The 22,422-nt window shown below is 41.6% G+C and overlaps 1 protein-coding gene across 6 annotated transcripts in view; it reads left to right on the top strand.

Annotated features, from left to right (window-relative positions):
- The window catches only part of MYO9A (myosin IXA), a 496,830-nt gene that overhangs the window by 232,902 nt on the left and 241,506 nt on the right, over positions 1-22,422 (top strand). For all 6 annotated transcript variants that reach the window (XM_054041538.1, XM_054041539.1, XM_054041540.1 and 3 more), the window contains 2 exons: positions 12,240-12,334; positions 20,449-20,511. In XM_054041538.1, coding sequence (XP_053897513.1) covers positions 12,240-12,334; positions 20,449-20,511 — 158 coding nt within the window. The remainder of the gene's footprint in view (positions 1-12,239; positions 12,335-20,448; positions 20,512-22,422) is intronic.

The raw sequence follows: 22,422 nt of genomic DNA, 5'->3' as shown, positions 1-22,422 counted from the left end.
ATCCATTGCAATCAACATACTACACTGACTATGGTAAGAGACTGTGCCACACACACTCAAAGAAACTGAGGAACCACCTGATCAGCATCATGTGCAGCAGACAGGAGAAGATCAAGAATGAGCTCTCAGAACTGGAGACTCTCATACAATACCAACCTTCCACACAAACTTCCATGTGGCTGGACTTTACAAAAAAGAGACAAGACATTTACAATGCACACTTCACTTCTCTACAGAAGAAAAAGGACAGTAAGCTATCTAAACTCGTAACCCCCTGTGGCAGGTAGAACAGTGGTACCCTCAACTCATCTAACAACATTGTCAATCTTTCCAACCACACACTTAGCCCAGCAGAAGAGTCTGTCCTATCTCAGGGACTCTCTTTCTGTCCCACCATCCCCACGAACACGATACAGTTCTGCGGTGATCTGGAAGCCTACTTTCGTTGTCTCCGACTCAAGGAATATTTTCAACACACCACTGAACAGTGCACTGACCCACAGGAACCCTCCTACCAACACTACAAGAAGAAGAACTCTGCGTGGACTCCTCCTGATGGTCGAAATGACAGACTGGACCTCTACATAGAGTGCTTCCGCAGACGTGCACAGGCTGAAATTGTGGACAAACAACATCACTTGTCCCATAACTTCAGCCGTACAGAACGCAACGCCATCCATAACCTCAGAAACAACTCTGACATTATCATCAAAGGGGCTGACAAAGGAGGTGCTGTAGTCATAATTAACAGGTCGGATTATGAACAGGAGGCTGCCAGGCAACTCTCCAAGACCACATTCTACAGGCCACTATCCTCTGATCCCACTGAGGAATACCAAAAGAAACTACACCATCTGCTCAAGAAATTCCCGGCTACAGTACGGGAACAAATCTACATGGACACACCCCCAGAACCCCGACCAGGGGTATTCTATCTGCTACCCAAGATCCGGAAACCCTGGACGCCCCATCATCTCAGGCATTGGCACTCTTACAGCAGGATTATCTGGCTATTTGGACTCTCTCCTCAGACCCTATGCTACCAGCACTCCCTGCTATCTTCGAGACACCACCGACTTCTGAGGAAACTACAGTGCATTGGTGTTCTTCCTGAAAACACTATCCTGGCCACCATGGATGTAGAAGCACTTTACACCAATATTCCACATGAGGATGGACTACAAGCTGTAAGGAACAGTATCCCTGATGAGGCCACAGCATGCCTGGTGGCTGAGCTTTGTGACTTTGTCCTCACCCACAACTACTTCAGATTTGGGGACAACTTATACCTTCAAGTCAGTGGCACTGCTATGGGTACCCGCATGGCCCCACAGTATGCCAACATTTTTATGGCTGACTTAGAACAACTCTTCCTCAGCTCTCGTCCCCTAGTGCCCCTCCTCTACTTGCGCTACATTGATGACATCTTCATCATGTGGACCCACGGAAAGGAGGCCCTTGAAGAATTCCACCTGGACTTCAACAATTTCCACCCCACCATCAACCTCATCCTGGACCAGTCCACACAAGAGATCCACTTCCTGGACACCACAGTGCAAATAAGTGATGGTCACATAAACACCACCCTATACCGGAAACCTACTGACCGCTATACGTACCTACGTGCCTCCAGCTTCCATCCAAGACACATCACACGATCCATTGTCTACAGCCAAGCTCTAAGATACAACCGAATTTGCTCCAACCCCTCAGACAGAGACAAACACCTACAAGATCTTTATCAAGCATTCGTAAAACTACAGTACCCACCTGGGGAAGTGAGGAAACAGATTGACAGAGCAAGACGGGTACCCAGAAATCACCTACTACAGAACAGGCGCCACAAGGACAATAACAGAGCACCACTGGCCATCATATACAGCCCCCAGCTAAAACCTCTCCAGCGCATTATCCACGATCTACAACCTACCCTGGAAAATGATCCCTCACTCTCACAGACCTTGGGAGGCAGGCCAGTCCTCGCTTACAGACAATCCCACAACCTGAAGCAAATACTCACCAGCAACTACACACCACACCACAGAAACACCAACCCAGGAACCTATCCCTGTAGCAAACCTCGTTGCCTACTCTGTCCCCATATCTACTCTGGCGACACCATCAGAGGACCCAACCACATCAGCCACACCATCAAGGGCTCATTCATCTGCACATCCACTAATGTTATATATGCCATCATGTTCCAGCAATGCCCCTCTGCCATGTACATTGGCCAAACCGGACAGTCCCTCCGCAAAAGAATAAATGGACACAAATCGGACATCAGGAATGGTAACATATATAAGCCAGTAAGTGAACACTTCAATCTCCCCGGTCATTCTATTGCAGATTTAAGTCACGATCATTGAACAAAAAAACTTCAGAAACAGACTTCAAAGAGAAACAGCAGAACTAAAATTCATTTGCAAATTTAACACCATTAATCTGGGCTTGAATAGGGACTGGGAGTGGCTGGCTCATTACAGAAGCAGCTTTTCCTCTCCTGGAATTGACACCTCCTCATCTATTATTGGGAGTGGACTACATCCACCCTGATTGAATTGGCCCTGTCAACACTGGTTCTCCACTTGCGAAGTAACTCCCTGCTCTCCATGTGTCAGTATATAATGCCTGCATCTGTAACTTTCACTCTATGCATCCGAAGAAGTGAGGTTTTTACCCACGAAAGCTTATGCCCAAATAAAATTGTTAGCCTTTAAGGTGCCACCAGACTCCTTGTTGTTTTTGTAGATACAGACTAACATGGCTACCCCCTGATACTTGACAGTATATTTTGTGTTTCAGTGCATTATATTTTTGAGTTGCATGTGATGTAATGATAGCTAGGTAAGTCAGTGCTGGCACTTACTTGTTCTATTATTTGAAAAACTTTACTTTTTCACTGATGTCAGTGCACCCACACTGTGCAAAAAAGAACTTATGATACAAGATTCAGCCTTAGAAATTGCTTGACATGATGTAATAAAGCCTCCTTCAGCTTTCTTCTTCACCCTCTGCAGTCTGGCATTCACCCTCTCCACTGAAATTGTCTTAATAAAAGTCATTAATAACATGTTTTCAAGCCAAAAGGTTTCTACATAGTCTTTTCAATATCTCTCTTGGCACAAACATCGTTGATCAGCTGCTTGGCTTTGGCTTTGGCTCTGGCTCTCTTTACTGGACTTCTTATTCTTTTCTTGCTGACCATTCCTTTAATTTTCTTTCTTTCGTTCTTTCGTTCTCTTTCTACCTACCTACCTACCTACCTACACACACTCATTTCTGGGAGACTGGGTACATTCCCACAGTTTGTCCCCTTTCCCCACACAAATTTAACTGTTTTCAGGCTCCGAATTAACAAAATATAGTTCTGATATTTTGCAACCTGTAATTCATAGAAATGAATGCTGTGAGGGAAAGGAGAGATTCCAAAGGTCTCTTCTAGTGCTTGGAGGTCTTGAGATTTCAGATGAGATACAGAACTGAAGTCCTGACCACATGGAAAAAGGGTCAATGACAGAATTCTGGGTTATCCCGGGTTAGAGAGGGATGATGGTCCCATTGAAAGAGATGCTGAAGGATAGTGAGAGATGTAGGAGAAAAACCAAGAGAGAACAGTATCTCAAAAGCCCAAGAAGGGTAATATGTCTAGGAGAGGATAGATGTTGTCAAGAACAACATAGGGTTGGGGAGTGGGGAATGAGGGTGGAGTAGAGGCTTTGAGATTTAGCCAGAAAGAGGTCACTAGAGAATTTAGCAAGAGTGGTTTCAGTAGAGTTGAGGTGGGCAGAAGCCAGATTGGAAGGAATTAAAGGCAGAGTTGAATGGGAGGAAATCTGTGCATATAAAATAAGTTTGGAGAGTATAGGATGGGTCTGTAGTTGGAGAAGCAGGGTGGAAGGATAAGGTATTTCGAGGATGTGGAAGAGCAAGTCATACATATATTGTGAGAAGGAGTCAAAGGAAAATGAGAGACTGAGAGGAATTTGAGGGTAGGGATTAGCAGGGGAGTAATGGAGGAGAGAAAGCAGAAGTGATGGGCTCAGTGGAATAAAGTATGGGAGGAATCTCAAATGTGCATGTATTGATTTTTGACTCTTGCATCAGTGTTTCCCAAAAGATCATCCATTTTTTCAATGGTTCAGGTACCTTGGTAGATTTTTTTGCAAGTCCAACTCTTGCAATTTTTAGTGCAAGTCTAATTATATATGTTTTTTTCTTAAAGCCCCAGCTTCTGGAATCACGTGATTATATGAGAATCTCATCTTTTATTTAAAATAGTAATTTTTTACTCCTGATTGTGGGGAAAAAGTTTCAAAACATGAACCATAAAGACTCAAAACCCCAAAGGCAATAAAAAAGAACCCCATACATTTTTTAAAATCTCATGCTATTTAATATCAATTTAATGCTTTTTTGTGACCAGACTCACGATTTTTGAACATTTCAGGTTGACAACATTGAATTTTTTGTAAACCTTTTCAAATGACCTAATGCAGCTTTTAAGATTTAATGTAGTTTAAAGTCAATTCCAGCCCAATCAAAATATCTTTCTGTTTAAAAATGTGGTAGGAACTTACAGGAGCGGAACCATTACTTGTCTGGAGCTAAATTTTTTGAATTCTTGAATCAATGTCTAGTCCAGACTGGATGTATTGCTCATACAGAGGAGTATTTAATTTTTTTTTCTTCAAAATGTTGAGCCCTGGCCAGTAAAAGCTCTGGCCTTGCCTAGAATTTTAGGAATGCTCTTTATGGAGTTTTGCCAATAAGCATTCACAGCCTTGCACCAATCATTTAGCAGAGGGAAATATTATGGACAGAACAGAATTTGTTTTAGTGAAATAGTTATAGTTTATTCAGTTTTCCAAGGCTGTACTGTTACATTTCATATAATCTTACTGGCTTTACAAGAACACAGTGTACAGTTCAAATATATCTGGACTTGCTCATGTATAAGGTCCCTTAATAGGACTTTTTATAACCTAGTCACTCTTTTAAAGAGACCTCATAAATGAAACAAACAAAAAATATATTAAATTGCCTCAAGTTAACTCTCTACTGTTCTTTTTAACTAGTTGGTAACTGTATTTTCAGACTGCCTCTGCCCTAAAGTTAATCTTGTGAAATTATAGCAAGATATGTCCTGAAGATCTCTCATATATAAAGGAGTAATACAGAAAATATGAAAAATTGATATTACCTATTATGGGACCTGTGATATTACATATAATAGTTTCCATGGACACTCAGGTCATAGAATCATAGAATATCAGGGTTGGAAGGGACCTCAGGAGATCATCTAGTCCAACCCCCTGCTCAAAGCAGGACCAATTCCCAACTAAATCATCCCAGCCAGGGCTTTGTTGAGCCTGACCTTAAAAACCTCTAAGGAAGGAGATTCCACCACCTCCCTAGGTAACCCATTCCAGTGCTTCACCACCCTCCTAATGAAAAAGTTTTTCCTAATATCCAACCTAAACCTCCCCCACTGCAACTTGAGACCATTACTCCTTGTTCTGTCATCGAATACCACTGAGAACAGTCTAGATCCATCCTCTTTGGAGCCCCCTTTCAGGTAGTTGAAAGCAGCTATCAAATCCCCCCTCATTCTTCTCTTCTGCAGACTAAACAATCCCAGTTCCCTCAGCCTCTCCTCATAAGTCATGTGCTCCAGACCCCTAATCATTTTTGTTGCCCTCCGCTGGACTCTCTCCAATTTTTCCACATCTTTCTTGTAGTATGGGGCCCAAAACTGGACACAGTACTCCAGATGAGGCCTCACCAATGTCGAATAGAGGGGAATGATCATGTCCCTCGATCTGCTGGCAATGCCCCTACTTATACAGCCCAAAATGCCGTTGGCCTTCTTGGCAAGAAGGGCACACTGTTGACTCATATCCAGCTTCTCATCCACTGTAACCCCTAGGTTCTTTTCTGCAGAACTGCTTCCTAGCCATTCGGTCCTAGTCTGTAACAGTAAATGGGATTCTTCCATCCTAAATGCAGAACTCTGTACTTGTCCTTGTTGAACCTCATCAGGTTTCTTTTGGCCCAATCCTCTAATTTGTCTAGGTCCTTCTGTATCCTATCCCTACCCTCCAGCGTATCTACCACTCCTCCCAGTTTAGTGTCATCTGCAAACTTGCTGAGAGTGCAGTCCATGCCATCCTCCAGATCATTAATGAAGATATGGAACAAAACCGGCCCCAGGACCGACCCTTGGGGCACTCCACTTGATACCAGCTGCCAACTAGGCATGGAGCCGTTGATCACTACCCTTTGAGCCCGATGGTCTAGCCAGCTTTCTATCCACCTTATAGTCCATTCATCCAGCCCATACTTCTTTAACTTGCTGGCAAGAATACTGTGGGAGACTGTATCAAAAGCTTTGCTAAAGTCAAGGAATAACACATCCACTGCTTTCCCCTCATCCACAGACCCAGTTATCTCCTCAAGAAGGCAATTAGGTTAGTCAGGCATGACTTGCCCTTGGTGAATCCATGCTGACTGTTCCTGATCACTTTCCTCTCCTCTAAGTGCTTCAGCATTGATTCCTTGAGGACCTGCTCCATGATTTTTCCAGGGACTGAAGTGAGGCTGACTGGCCTATAGTTCCCTGGATCCTCCTCCTTCCCTTTTTTAAAGATGGGCACTACATTAGCCTTTTTCCAATCATCCGGGACCTCCCCCGTTCGCCATGAGTTTTCAAAGATAATGGTTAATGGCTCTGCAATCACATCCGCCAACTCCTTTAGCACCCTCGGATGCAGCGCATCCGGCCCCATGGACTTGTGCTCATCCAGTTTTTCTAAATAGTCCCGAACCACTTCTTTCTCCACAGAGGGCTGATCACCTTCTCCCCATACTGTGCTGCCCAGTGCAGCAGTCTGGGAGCTGACCTTGTTTGTGAAGACAGAGACAAAAAAATCATTGAGTACATTAGCTTTTTCCACATCCTCTGTCACTAGGTTGCTTCCCTCATTTAGTAAGGGGCCCACACATTCCTTGACTTTCTTCTTGTTGCTAACATACCTGAAGAAACCCTTCTTGTTGCTCTTAACATCTCTTGCTAGCTACAACTCCAAGTGTGATTTGGCCTTCCTGATTTCACTCCTGCATGCCTGAGCAATATTTTTATACTCCTCCCTGGTCATTTGTCCAATCTTCCACTTCTTGTAAGCTTCTTTTTTGTGTTTAAGATCAGCAAGGATTTCATTTTTAAGCCAAGCTGGTCGCCTGCCATATTTACTGTTCTTTCTACACATCGGGATAGTTTTTTCCTGCAACCTCAATAAGGATTCTTTAAAATACAGCCAGCTCTCCTGGACTCCTTTCCCCCTCATGTTATTCTCCCAGGGGATCCTGCTCATCAGTTTCCTGAGGGGGTCAAAGTCTGCTTTTCTGAAGTCCAGGGTCCGTATTCTGCTGCTCTACTTTCTTCCCTGTGTCAGGATCCTGAACTCGAACATCTGATGGTCACTGTCTTCCAGGTTCCCATTCACTTTTGCTTCCCCTACTAATTCTTCCTGGTTTGTGAGCAGCAGGTCTAGAAAAGCTCTGCCCCTACTTGGTTCCTCCAGCACTTGCACCAGGAAATTGTCCCCTACACTTTCCAAAAACTTCCTGGATTTTCTGTGCACCGCTGTATTGCTCTCATAAGACAGGTTGGCCTGCTGTGTAAAGCCAAAAGAAAAATGTCATGAAGCCCACAGCTTACGAAGATGGAGAATTCATGCAGCTCACAACTCCAGCTCTCGCAACTCCCTGTACTTAGTCAATACCTCTATTCCCTATATGAGAACACACAACCTAAGGAAGCTTACTGCATTCCTAGTGACTGTGACTGCTACATCTGCCTATGGGGAGGTGGGTGGGCTTCTGCCCAACATATGGGATGTTTTTTGTAAAGAAAATAACCTGCAGAGGTGGTGGGTTGTGGGGGGAAGTGAAGAGATCTCTCATCTTCAGTCTAATATAGGTCTGTCGCATCTTACGCTGGTGTTACATTCCTCAGTGTAGCGCTTAAAGCGAAAATCGCGTATAGTCAAAATTACATTGAGTGTAATGGTGGGTGGAATCGCCCGCACTACAGGTACAGTATTAAAATTGTTATTTTTCTCTGTTTGTTTGTTTTTGCCGACCGCGTAAAGCTGAAATTGCGCATGTAAAATGCGTGTAAGATGCGACAGACCTGTAATAGGCTTACAAAAACGGCCATTTGCAGAGCAGGTATGTGAGGTGGTTAATTTTTTCCTTTGACCATTCTCAGAAATGAGGCTCTCAGCTTCTGAGACCTGCTGGTCTTTGAGAATTTTTCTCTGACTACGCCTGCCAAACAGAATAGAAATTTCTGTTCTTAAGATACTGGAAGACTTCCAGAGCTGCTCAGTGCAACCCTCAACATAATTTCCTTGCTTCTGATTTGGAGTACACCAAGAATATGACAAGGCTTGTGGAAAGGGGAGAGGAAGATTGGGGGAGCATCTCCTATGGTTGTAGTTTCCTTGAGCCAGTAGGCTGACTTACTACTGGATAGAACCCTTCCTAAATAACAATCGTAATAAATAGACTTCATTTCTCTCTCTGAAACAATGATCTAATCATTTCAAGACGGTACAGTACAGAGAACTAGAAAGCCAACTGATCATAAAACCTCAATAGTACTGGTATCTGGTTAATTTTTTAAAGAAACATGAAAGGGTGATAGAGTACAATTGGTTTGCCATATGGCTGTGTTTTTTATATTGTTGCTTGCTGATGCAAACTCCCTTAAGTGAATAATACCAATTTGTTTTAAATAAAGTTTGTCTCAGTCACTTAGCATATGGGTTTTGTGGCCTTTAATTTCAACCTATTCCAGAAAAGGTTCATAAAATTAAATGAATATTATTAATAATAAATATTTAAGTACAAGCCATATTCCAAACACAGAATTATTGTTTGGTTTTATTCAGAGCACACCTGGGGCAATGTGCTGGCTGACATGGAATATAAACACATGCTGCTTATTAGATTGGTACTGTTGCTCTGCACTGCTGAACTGCTAGAGCTTTTGTCTGAGCTATTAGGGTAAGACAAATTGAAGAACATAGGTAAATCCTTCAACTTTTATGTATATGTATATGTGTGTGTGTGTATATATATATAATATATATATATATATATATATATAAGTTGAAGGATTTACCTATGTTCTTCAATATATATAGTTTAAGTAAAAGAGAATTTCTGCACTATAACCTTGGAATATCCATTTCTGATTAGTATTCTTTCAAATGGTTTATCTCTAGCTTCATTTAGATAAGAAATAACCAAGCAGTAAATCCCATTGTTGAAAAATTGGGATAGTATTTCAGTTTTGTTTCTTATTCTTAATAGAATTTATTATTTGTGTAAATGCAAAACTTAGCTTAACTGTGGAGTGGTGACTGGCATGTTTGTACTTAGATTTTGAACCCTGTTGTGGTAGTCCAGAGGTTCTCAAACTGGGGGTCGGGGACCACTCAGGGGGTTGCCAGCTATCAGTCTCCACCCCAAACCCCGCTTTGCCTCCAGCATTTATAATGGTGTTAAATACATTAAAAAGTGTTTTTAATTTATAAGGGGGAGTCACACTAAGAGGCTTGCTATGTGAAAGGGGTCACCAGTACAAAACTTTGAGAACAACTGTGCTAGACACTGTACCAAAACAGAGGGAGAGTCAATCCCTGCCCCGAAGAGTTTATAGTGTGAATAGACAAATCAGACAAAGGGTGGAAGAGGAGACAGGACTAGAGCGATGACTTGTCCAAGGTCACATAAAGGTCATTGACAGTGCCAAAAATAGAAACCCATTTCCTGATTCCCTGTCCAGTGAGCTATCCACTCTAGACCATGTTGCTGTCTCTTTTTGTGTTGCTGTTTGTACTACATCAAGCAAACACTGGTCTACATGTTCTTAGAAAGACAAGAAAAGCCATTCATTAGTAGATTCATGAACTGCTGCAGAGAGGTGGAGTGTATTACGTAACTTACTGCTACTCATAACATTAAGTAGACATGCATTTCTCTCACTCCTCTCTATTACAGTCCAGGTTCAAAGCATCCTTCTCTCATTGTTTGGGTAGTGGTATTTGTTTAGCATGCCTCTTAAAATTCAGTTTGTCTTTTGGATTTTTTCCATCTACACCAGTGAAAAATATATTCACAATTTCAACCAATATTTTCTTTATTTCAGGTGAGAGTTCTCGAGGCAGGCTGGATACAGTATAGCTTTTAATACAGTGCAGCTTTTAAACAGTGCTTAAGGTAATGAGGGCAGGGGACTGGACTCGATGACCTCTCGAAGTCCCTTCCAGCCCTAGAATCTATGAATCTATGAAAATTAGGGAATACTGAGTCAACTTGCCATTGAGGCAATGTTTTAAAATCCTGCATTTATGGCTATTCATCTCACACATTTTTCTCATTAGTTTCTATCATAAACCTTGGCAGAGGATTGTATTGAAGTGATCAGCTCTGAACCAAAAGAGCATTCCTTGAAAAGCAAAGCTAGTTATCAGGTGACCTAAAAAAGTAAATCAGTAGCTTGTTGATTCATGACATGGAAATAAAGTTACCTTCTGTGCATTCTCAGATTGGTTGCGTCAGAATTTGGTAGAAAAGGTAGAAAATGTATATAGTGTTTTTATTCTTTGAGGCGAAAATGTATGTGGAACTTTCATTTGATAATTTTAAAGGGACAGTATGTACAGAATACTGCAGCGGTATCATTTTTGTGTGGCAGGACTGTTTGGAGCAATTTAAGATGGTCTTGTGTGTAAAAGGAGGGAGGCGACCATCCTCTCTCTCTCACACACACCATGTTTTTCTAAAAGTTCTATTCTAGGAATTCTTTTGAGGAAATTCTATGGCTTGTATTATACAGGAGGTCAGACTAGATGATCACAATGTTCCCTTGTGGCTGTGGAGTCTATGAATCTATGGAACACAGAGTTTTCACCAGATCACATATAAAATTGATTCCCATGTATATACTAGCACAACTTGCTATTTTGATGGTTTTCTGTAATTGTAGAACTTTGTTTTAGTGATCTGTGGAAAATTAACATGGATCAAATTGAATTTTAACATCTTCCATGTGTTCACATTTGGAAAAAAAAAATCAGCCAGTTATTATGACGTTAATAAATATGCCTCATAGGTGGACTTACTGGATTTAATACTGCATGTGATAATGGGCATTCATGTTTCTTGCTTCAGTGATTTGATTAGAACCAACATATATGCAAAACATAACTGCAGACTTCAGAGGATTGTTTTGTTGCAATGTGTGATTTTGAGCCAGTACCCACAGTCAGAACTATTTGTTTCTATTTTATTGAGACTCATCCCGCTCCCTCTTGCTTTGAACAGCCATGGTTTAACTCCAGGCTCCGCTTGTCAGGATAATCCTGCGTTACTAGAGTCAAGAGGCCAGCTCTACTGTTCCCACTGGCCTAATAACTCAGGAACAGCTGCACTGGTTAGAAACAGCTTTGTTTTCTGATCATATCGGCTGGGGAGTCTTTACTGAACCAGAACTACCCTCATCAGTATGTATCACCAAATTAATGTTTCAGTAAATATATCAGTATTTCATGAAAGTAGGTGGGAGAGATGCACTAGATGTAGGTGCAGTCCTGTAATGTCAAGCATTTTGCAACTTAAGAGGGAAAATAGAAGCATAACAAAGTTTAACTTTTAATATCTAGATAGCGATAGATTGGTGTAGACTATTGCTAATGAATTGTGTAAGAGTAAAAGTCTATCCAGAAACTGAATTCCTGTTTATTCAAAGGGTAATTTAGGAAGCATCAGTGCAAGCATCCGTGTGTGGACCTTCTAAATTATCTCAGCCAATACTTTTGGGACTGGCCTCTACTGCATTAGGAAAGTAGTACGTTTCACTCTAGCTGAGCATTGATTTTTCTCACAGCAGAGGTTTATAATGGCATATGATGGTTTTGTTGTATGAAACTGTCATATGGCTCCTTTCTACTTAAGACCTTAAGTTGGATGTAAACATGGTCCCCTGAGATTCAGTGAGAAGCATTAGATCTATTAAATCATTTAGCCACCCTTCCCCAGGTTTTTATCATTATTTGTGCAATAACAGCCAAGTCCCAAAAGCAAGCCTGTGATGTGCATGTAAGTAGGCTATATGCAGCTTGTATCTTCTGAAACACAATGATAACATCTTCTCTTTATTATGACAGGCTTTTGGAAATGCAAAGACAGCACATAATAACAACTCAAGTCGCTTTGGCAAGTTTATTCAAGTGAATTACCAGGAAACAGGCACTGTGCGAGGGTAAGTGGCAATTAGCAGCATTTTAGGGTTTTGAACATGGCTATATTGTATGTAGTGATATTCTTACCTGCACAACAGGAATGTAAACAGACTTTAAAATATCCATATAATATGTGGCCTAGAAGGTTCACTGTCTGCTTTATATTGGCCACCTTTCTTATTTTACAACTACTTATGTGGGGATATATGCAGAGTTTACTTGTTATGAACAGATGTTTATTGGTAAAGAAGCTTAAGTGTACATTTTCAACAGTGTCTCCGTTTAGCCTCATGATTCACAGGTGTTTAGTCTGAGAATTGCATGATTAAACCCCTGTGATGAAAATGTAACCATATTCCTTCTCTTCATTCTTATAAGAAAATGTATTGGTTTGTTTTATCATTTATTTTCTGTAGATACTATATCATTGTATTGTTTTGTTTTTGTTTCCTAGCAAAATAATGTCACACTTTATTGCCTGATTTTCAGAGGGGCTGAGAACCTACAGCTCCCACTTACTTCAGAGACAGTTGTGGGCAGTCAACACATCTGAAAGTCAAGCCACTGCTTTCCAACCTTTTTAGGCAATTTTTCACGTCACTCCCAACTTGCTCACCTTCTTTATTATTTATTTTTGTTTTAAAAAAGCAGTTCAGCAATAAGTCCATTCTTTTAATGTTGAGATTCTTCTATTTTAAAATATCCACTTAAATTAAACCCAAGCATTCTTCTCTATTAAAATTAGAGGGTTGCAGTGTCAGGAAAAGGATAAATTTCCCCTTTTATTTTGACTAAAGCTAAAAGAAACATGGCCACTTCCTTAACTACACCATCAATTTATGTAGCACCTTTTCATGATACCTCTCTGCTATGCCCTACTGGCATCTGTTGATTAATAGTACAGCTTTGAGAATAGCTATTTCTTCTTGAGTGATAGTCCTTATGTATATTCCTCATGTGAGATACACATGCACACCATGCAACTCAGTCCAGAATATTTTGCAAGCAGTATCCGTTGGCTCACACATGTGCTGTAGGTCTCCTCATGCTCCAAACTGAGAGCATAAAAGGTGGTGTGGGCTGACTCCTCTTCAGTTCCTTCTTACCATTGAATGGTCTGAGTTGGAATCTTTGGTGTCCTCAGCTTCTTTTTTACTGTGTCATTGCTGTAAGATATTATATGCAGTTAATTTTAATAGTTTTTGTAGTACAGTCTACACAGGCAGATAGTGTAGCTAGTGTTTTTCCCCTCATTTCTTTCCCACGCAGAGACTCTCCCCACCCCACCAAGAAGCTTGGAACTATGCCCAGGGTCTGGGGTTCAAAAGTAGTGTTTCCTGCCCTTGCTTCTTTTCAGTGAGTGACAAACATCAATGTTGCCTTTACTGCTCATGAGATGAAGCTCATATTTCTATCAAGTGCAGCATCTGCCACTCTTTTCCCCCCAGAACTCATGAGTGTCAGGAACTGAGACTCAGAAAACATCTCATGGAGAAGGTGATGAAGCCCCAGTCAGACGTGGGCCAGGGACCGCCCCCTGTACATAGGTCTCACCAAGCAGGCAGCGCCTCTCTGAACTCGAGCTCGGGAACAGAAGCCAAGATGTTAAGCCTAAGGAGAAGTCTTCACATGAGAGCAAAGGGCATTTCCATAGACATAAGGACAAGCCATCTTCATCTAAAATGGCCCCCGTTAAAGTTGGGAGAGCTAGTGCACATGGGTGCTAAGGACTTAGGCCCAAGTAAATTTTCTGAACAGGGGAAGGAGGCATGCAAGGATATGTTTCTGACTGTTCTGACAATAGCTCTGATGGTGAAGGTTTGGGATAAACAGCTCTTAGTGCTCCCACCCACTTCCAGAGCTGATGCACTACTGATAGTGACACCCATGGGGCAAGCTGATCGCCACAATGACCAGGGAAGCTCTGGTTCCAACAGCTCTGCCAATGGACTCTCCTGGTATCCCAGGGTCATAAGAGAGTTACCTCTCCCCAGAGGACATCTTTGCTCTTATTCTCCACTCCTATCAGGGCCATCTCTATTCCAGTACATAGCTATACCAGAGAAAGAGACTATCCTGATAAGGCAGTCAAGTATCCAGGGATAGCCATGTTAGTCTGGTGGCACCTTAAAGACTAACAGATTTATTTGGGCATAAGCTTTCGTGGGTAAAAACCTCACTTCTTCTGATAAGGCAGTGTCCTTTTCCTGTCCCACCTGCCAGCCTTGAGGTGCAACCATCAGTACTGTCGGTTCGGCCAGAGATAAGGTATCTGGCTTTCTCTTTGGATGAGTCTGAGGCCTCTCAGGATTCTCTGTGGCATTGGATGGAGGTGGCATGAGTCAGATACCCCAAAAGATGAGGGTTCTGACCTCCCACCATATATGATTGCCCAAGAGACAAGTAGTGCCCTATGTCATGTGGTCGTCGTCCTCTGCCATTTGATCCTTTCTACTGACAACATTGGGGGCCATGGGAACCCTACACAAGACACCTGGAATCAGTTCAGGAGTTCTATTTGCCATTGCCTTGACACCCACAATCAGCCCCATCAGAATATTCAGAAGTGGAAGGTGAACTTGTTCTGACAGTTCTAGGAGCCAACCTCATCGTCTTCACTGGGTGAGGCGGTTATTCCATCTTCTCAGTCTCCATCAGATGACTTTAAACACTATCAAGAGCTTGTGCATTGGTGGGTTCAGAGGTACAGATTCAGCTTGAGGAAGTCCAGGAGCCTCAGCACAGTTTACTAGACATTTTGCAACTTTCCGGTCCCAGTGGAGTGGCCCTCCCCATTAATGAGGCTAATGTGAACCCAGCAAAAAGAGTTTGGCACACTCCTGCTTCTTGTGCTCCCACCCCTAAGAAGGCTGAGAAGTGTTGCTTGGTCCCACCGGGGGGAGGAGGGGAGGGTTCTCTCATCCACTGCCAAACTCTTGGTGGTGAAGGGGGCCACAGCATGGTCCAAGCAACAGTACCTAAAGGCTACTCCCTCTGATAAAGGTTGAGTTGCTTGTGTCCTTTTAGGGAGAAAGGTCTTCTCTTCCACCTCCCTTCAGTTCAGGATTTCAAATTATCCGGCCGCCTTGGCCAAATAAGATTTTCCTAATATGATTTTGGAATGTAAGGACAAGCTCCCTGAGGGGGATAGGGCCTGCTTCCGGGCCTTAGACTAGGATGAGGGCAGATTAGTGACCAAAACTTCCCTCCGAGCTGCGGTGCACGTGGCAGATACTGTGTTTAGGGGGGTGGTTATTTCCATTATTATGGGGAGAGACTTGTGATTGTAACCCTCAGGTTTCCTAGAGAGGCACAGAGTACCATCCAAGATCTGTTTTGAAACTATCAACCTATTCTATAAGAACATGGATGAGTCTCTTCAATCCCTCAAAGACTTAACAACGCTTCACTCACTGAGCATTTATACCCCTGCCCCAAGAGAAAATACTAGAGGCAAGGGTGTAGGGCAAGACCATCTTCTCAGCCATTTAACCACCAATGTCCTCAAGAGCCACCACGCTAAAGACAGTTTATAGACCCAGTAACCCAGCCTCTGTAACATGCACCGCCACATCATACTCTAACCCCCAAGTAAAGAGTTTCTTTTGACAGGACTGTCAAGACCTGCATTCCTTTATTGATGCTAATTCATTCCCCTCCTTTGATATTCAGAGGTTGCCTTACCCGGTTTGCCAAAAATTGGAGGGAGCTAACTATAGACAAATGGGTATTAAAGATTATTCATGGCTATCTGATTGGGTTTCTGGTACCTCATACCCACAAACTCCTTTCCTGGTTCTGTTTCAGGGACCATTCTCATGAGGAGATTCTAAGACAAGAGGTGAACTCCCCTCTCCTCCGGGGAGCTACAGAAAGGGTTCCACCACAGCAACAAGGGAAGGGATTCCCTTTACTACTTGATCCCCAGAAGAATAGGGGATGCAGGCCAATTCTCAATCTGAGACAGCTGAACAGGTTCATTCAAAAACTAAAATTCTGCATATCCTTAACATCAATAATTCCTTTGTTAGCGGAGGACACATGGGTCATGGCTCTCAACATGAGATGCCCATTTTCAAATAGACATCCACTCAGTCCACGGGAGGTTCCTCAGGTTTCTTTTTGATGAAGAGTATTACCAATTCAGAGTCCTTCCCTTTGGTCTAGCTGTAGCACCCAGGGTCTTTACAAAGATTTCTTCAGCAGTGGCAGCTTCGATGTGAAGAGGATTTCAGTCTTCCCTTACCTTGACTACTGTCTTTTGACAGGCAGTTCCTCTGAGGAAGTCCAGCAGGCAACAGTGTTCTGCTCAGCTTTCTGCCTTTCCTAGGTGTCTACGTCAATCACGAAAAAAATCCATCTGAGCCCCATGAGGTTTATACATTTTATAGGGGTGTGACATATCAGGTTACAATCCAGACTGAGTAGCTGTGTCACCCTTGCCTTGTAACTTGTGGTGCGCTTTACAATGTCTTGCTGCTCACAAACAGCCTCCAACCAGATGTAAGTCACTCCCAGCTATATCTGTGTGTCCTGCAGCCAGCTAGGCACACGTTGACTCTTACCAGCCTTACAAATTACCACAGAGTAACCCCAACAGGCTTCTCCCAGTCCGAGATTTGCTCCCAGAAACATATGTCCTGTACTGCCCAGCCCTCTCCTAGATCGTACAAATATATTGAGTCTATTATTCCTTTAAGGGAACAATATGCACACAACTTGTTACCCCAAATGGATTTACCAGACAGTTCAATTTGAACACACTGGATTAGATAAAACGAGTTTATTAATTACATGGAGAGATTTTAAGTGAGTACAAGTAATGAGGCATAAAAGTCAGAAATGGTTACAAGAAAAATAAACATAAGACACTTACGAATGCCTAATTTAATAAACTATAATAGTTTCAAACAAAGTTTCTTGCCTTATGCACCAGCAGATTATTGACCAAACTCTCAGGTCAGGACCCCCCCACCCCAGGTCCAATGCCTGCTTTCTTTGTCTTTTCAGGTGCAGAGAATGTGATAGGCAAGGAGAGAGAGAGGGGATACAGCAGTATTACATTCAGCTATCACTTCTCTGTCCTTATACCCACCCCATGTCTGACTACTGCTTGTTAATCTCCCATGTCCAGAATACACATTGGGATTATCACTCAAATTAGAAATCGAGATTACTTACCTGTAACTGAAGGTTCTTCGAGGTGTATGGTCCCTATCTGTATTCCACTACCCACCCTCCGCCCGCTCTGCTGGGGATTGTTAGAACTGAGGTAAGAATGGGAAACTGGAAAGATGTCAGTCCGCACCACTGCTTATGCCCTCGGTTCAGAGCATGAGGAGAGCTATGATGTGGGTGCAGGCCAATGGACACTACCTATGAAAAATTTCAGACTCAGGTGCATGGTATGGTGCGCCTGTGTATTCTGTGTGTGGACTACAGATAGGGACAATACATCTTGAAGAACCTCCAGTTATAGGTGAGTAACCTCCATTTTTAGTATAATCCAGCTACTGAAAAAGTAGGAGGAAACATAAGAAAGGCCGTACCGGGTCAGACCAAAGGTCCATCTAGCCCAGTATCCTGTCTACCGACAGTGGCCAATGCCAGGTGCCCCAGAGGGAGTGAACCTAACAGGCAATGATCAAGTGATCTCTCTCCTGCCATCCATCTCCATCCTCTGTCAGACAGAGGCTAGGGACACCATTCCTTACCCGTCCTGGCTAATAGCCATTAATGGACTTAACCACCATGAATTTATCTAGTTCTCTTTTAAACTCTGTTATAGTCTTAGCCTTCACAACCTTCTCAGGTAAGGAGTTCCACAAGTTGACTGTGCGCTGCGTGAAGAAGAACTTCCTTTTATTTGTTTTAAACCTGCTGCCTATTAATTTCATTTGATGACCCCTAGTTCTTGTATTATGGGAATAAGTAAATAACTTTTCCTTATCCATTTTCTCCACATCACTCATGATTTTATATACCTCTATCATATCCCCCCTTAGTCTCCTCTTTTCCAAGCTGAAGAGTCCTAGCTTCTTTAATCTCTCCTCATATGGGATCCGTTCCAAACCCTTAATCATTTTAGTTGCCCTTTTCTGAACCTTTTCTAGTGCCAGTATATCTTTTTTGAGATGAGGAGACCACATCTGTACACAGTATTCGAGATGAGGGCGTACCATCGATTTATATAAGGGCAATAATATATTCTCAGTCTTATTCTCTATCCCCTTTTTAATGATTCCTAACATCCTGTTTGCTTTTTTGACCGCCTCTGCACACTGCGTGGACATTTTCAGAGAACTATCCACGATGACTCCAAGATCTTTTTCCTGACTTGTTGTAGCTAAATTAGCCCCCATTCTATTGTATGTATAGTTGGGGTTATTTTTTCCAATGTTCATTACTTTACATTTATCCACATTTAATTTCATTTGCCATTTTGTTGCCCAATCACTTAGTTTTGTGAGATCTTTTTGAAGTTCTTCACAGTCTGCTTTGGACTTAACTATCTTTAGTAGTTTAGATCATCTGCAAACTTTGCCACCTCACTGTTTACCCCTTTCTCCAGATCATTTATGAATAAGTTGAATAGGATCGGTCCGAGGACTGACCCTTGGGGAACACCAATAGTTACCCCTCTCCATTCTGAGAATTTACCATTTATTCCTACCCTTTGTTCCCTGTCTTTTAACCAGTTCTCAATCCATGAAAGGACCTTCCCTTTTATCCCATGGCAGCTTAATTTACATAAGAGCTTTTGGTGATGGACCTTGTCAAAGACTTTCTGGAAATCTAAGTACACTGTGTCCACTGGATCCCCCTTGTCCACATGTTTGTTGACCCCTTCAAAGAATTCTAATAGATTAGTAAGACACAATTTCCCTTTACAGAAACCATGTTGACTATTGCTCAACAGTTTGTTTTTCTATGTGTCGGACAATTTTATTCTTAACTATTGTTTCGAGTAATTTGCCCGGTACAGACGTTAGACTTACCGGTCTGTAATTGCTGGGATCACCTCTAGAGCCCTTTTTAAATATTGGCGTTACAATAACCTCTCGCTTCCCTTAGAAATTGCACTTCCCTGTCTCTGGTATATTATGTTTCTACACTTAGTTGTATGCTCTTTGGGTGCTGCCCCAAGGACAGTAATAGCATTTGAAAAAATAATTAGCTGGGTCTGTTCTAGTATAAAATAATTGTTTTTCCATGTACCTCACAAACATGTTTTTATATAATTCCCTAACTGTGAGTATATTTAAAAAATATATAATAGATGTCTAGAGCCAAGCTTTCAGAACCTGTGCAAAATTTGTCTGCTGTTTATCAATAATGTTTATTATGGTGGTGCCTAAGAACCACTTAACAATGGGCACCTATTGTGTTAGCCACTGTACAACCACAGTAATACAGCCCTGCCTCAGAGATTACAATTTCTGATGTTTCTAATTGCATTTACACATGTACATTTGATGCACAAACAACTTGCACACAGTTCTGAAAATCACTGTCCAGTATTTGGTTAAAGAACCGCATATGTTTAATTGCCAAAACATGAAGAGCTTGTAAACTTCAGAGGTTTAGTAGAAAGATATTTAGCATCAACAGAAGACTCCTAATCAGCAAAGTACTTGAATATATACTTAGATGTGAATGACTGGAGAGTGACCATAATATAGGAGGGCTTTAAAATGTAGACCTGAACTTGTAATGAAATCTCCATGGGCAGATCACTGCATCCACATGGATTTCATTGCGGGATCAGGACCTAAATGGGCTCTGATCTCAGTTTGGGATGTAGAGGGTTAGTCAGTCAATTTTATTTTGCTGAATTTAGATTTAATAGGTATCTTAGATTCTTTAGTTTCTGTCAAGGTTTCCCGCTGCACTCCCTGCCCATAAGCTAACTCATCAGAGATTTTGTATAGATGTTAGTCCTGGCTTTGTATCAAACTAAAACTCTCAAAAGTCAAACATAATGTTGGGCTTGTTCTGCCTAGGAAGAAATTTATATAACTAAATGAAACAAGAAGGAAATAAAAATGTCTCTTTTCTGTATAGTAAAAAAAATTGCAACAAAGCTCTCCATTTAATCTGAACATTGGATGAATGACTAATTTTTTTCTTCCAGAGCTTATGTTGAAAAGTATTTACTGGAGAAATCCAGGCTAGTCTATCAGGAACACAATGAACGGTAGGAGCCTGTTTTTTACTTATGTGTATCTTTATATTTTTAATGATCTATTTATTCGGTGCATGACAGATAGTTTTAATATCCTATTTTAACCGGACTGTAGGATATCAGTTTCACCATTCTAAGTATGTATTGCTAATCAATTTGCAGGCAAGCTACTTAGAGCTTATCTACACAGTGACATTCAGGAAAGTTTAATTTGTAAAAAGTGAATTAGTTAAACTGCATTAAACCCCTGCATGAACACTCATTCAGAATTAAAATGGCCTTAATTCAGTTTAGCTTCAGTTAAGCTAAGGGCTTGTCTACACTTGAAATTCTACAGTGGCACAGGTGCAATACTGCAGCTGTAATGCTGTAGTGTGTAGACACTAATTACAGCAATTGGTGGAGTTTTCTTATTTGTGTAGGACTGGTAATCCACCTCCCCAAGTGGCAGCAGCTAGGTCAACAGGAGAATTCTTTCGTTGACCTAGCCCTATCTACACCGAGGGTTAGGTCAGCTTAACTGTCTTGGTCAGGGGTGTGGATTTTTCACACCCCTGAGTGACGTAGCTGGGTGGACCTAACTTTTGAGTGTAGACATGGCCTAAGCCTGTTTTGTAGTATTTGTTTAATAGCAAATTTCATTTGGGGAGTGAAATCTAGAAGAGAGGAAAATCCAGATCTCTATTTCATCCTTACAATCCCTGTCTTATATTTTCCACTGTCTTTGTGACTAATGGATAAATCAGATGTTATAGCATGGTTGTTATGTGACTTCTGCATTATTTGTAAACTATTTAAAATTTAATTTTGGGTCAGGGGCTGTCTTTTTGCTCTTTGAGCAGCACCTTGCATAATGGGCTAGGGCTCCATGACTACATGGACTAGGGCTCCAAGGTGCAATGGTGATACTAATAGTGAAAATTATTTATTTTGCCTACTTATGGCCTTTTATTTCCCTATTGCAGACTTCTCTTTTAATTTCAGTGATTAATTATTCCCTCTATTTTAAACAGATTTTCCACTGTCTCATAGTTTATTCCAAAAAACAAATAAAAAAACTACAAACCCCACATGACCCTTATTAGGGGGTAGAGAAAGTCAAACTTTATCTTCTATTGATTATGTCATCTACTGTCACTTTCTTCTGTGTTGCTCTTTGAGGGTATGTCTACAGTGCAATAAAACATCCACGGCTGGCCTGTGTCAGCTGAGTTGGACTCCAGGGCTATAAAATTGCTGTGTAGCGGTTCGGGCTCGGACTGGAGCCCCGACTGTGGGACCCTCCCGCCTTGCGGAATCCCAGAGCCGAGCTCCACCTAGTGCCCAAATGTTTATACTGCAGTTTTATAGCCCCACAGCCCAACCATCTTGAGTCTGAGTCAGCTGACCGGGGCCAGCTAAGAGTGTTTTATTGCAGTGTAGACATAACTTGAGACTATTGTTCTTGTACAGTTTTACATTAATTGCTACGTGTCTTTGCTGTAATAGATAAGACCCTCTTGGTGCTAAAATTATCTTATTAAGATAGATGAAGGGGGAAAATAAATAGTTTTGCAATCTGAGTCTCATCCATGTGGAATTGGTACATCCATTATTATAATGTTAATGTACTGCTCTCAAGGTTAAATTGCATGCACACTGAAACTTGAAAAATGTAATCAAGGTTGTTATGAGTTAATCTTTTTTCCCCTCAGAAAAACTTTTGATAACAGACTCCTGAAGTTCAGAATTCTTAATTTTAGAAATACTATTGTGCTGTCAATACTATTCTATTGTGAAGTCATGCTTAAGGAAAAGTAATTGTCATCTTAGCCATTTTAGCTCTTTTAACATTAATAGTGTATTTCAAGCATTTAGGATGTGTTTGATATCAAAGTGAAATAAGAGGATTTCAAATCCCCTTCTGCAGAGCCAAAGTGGCAG

This window comes from Malaclemys terrapin, chromosome 10 (assembly GCF_027887155.1).
Source record: "Malaclemys terrapin pileata isolate rMalTer1 chromosome 10, rMalTer1.hap1, whole genome shotgun sequence".
In the NCBI taxonomy this organism is placed as follows: Eukaryota; Metazoa; Chordata; order Testudines; family Emydidae; genus Malaclemys; species Malaclemys terrapin.
Note: the sequence above shows the minus strand (reverse complement) of the source record. Positions and strands in the feature narration are given on the sequence as shown.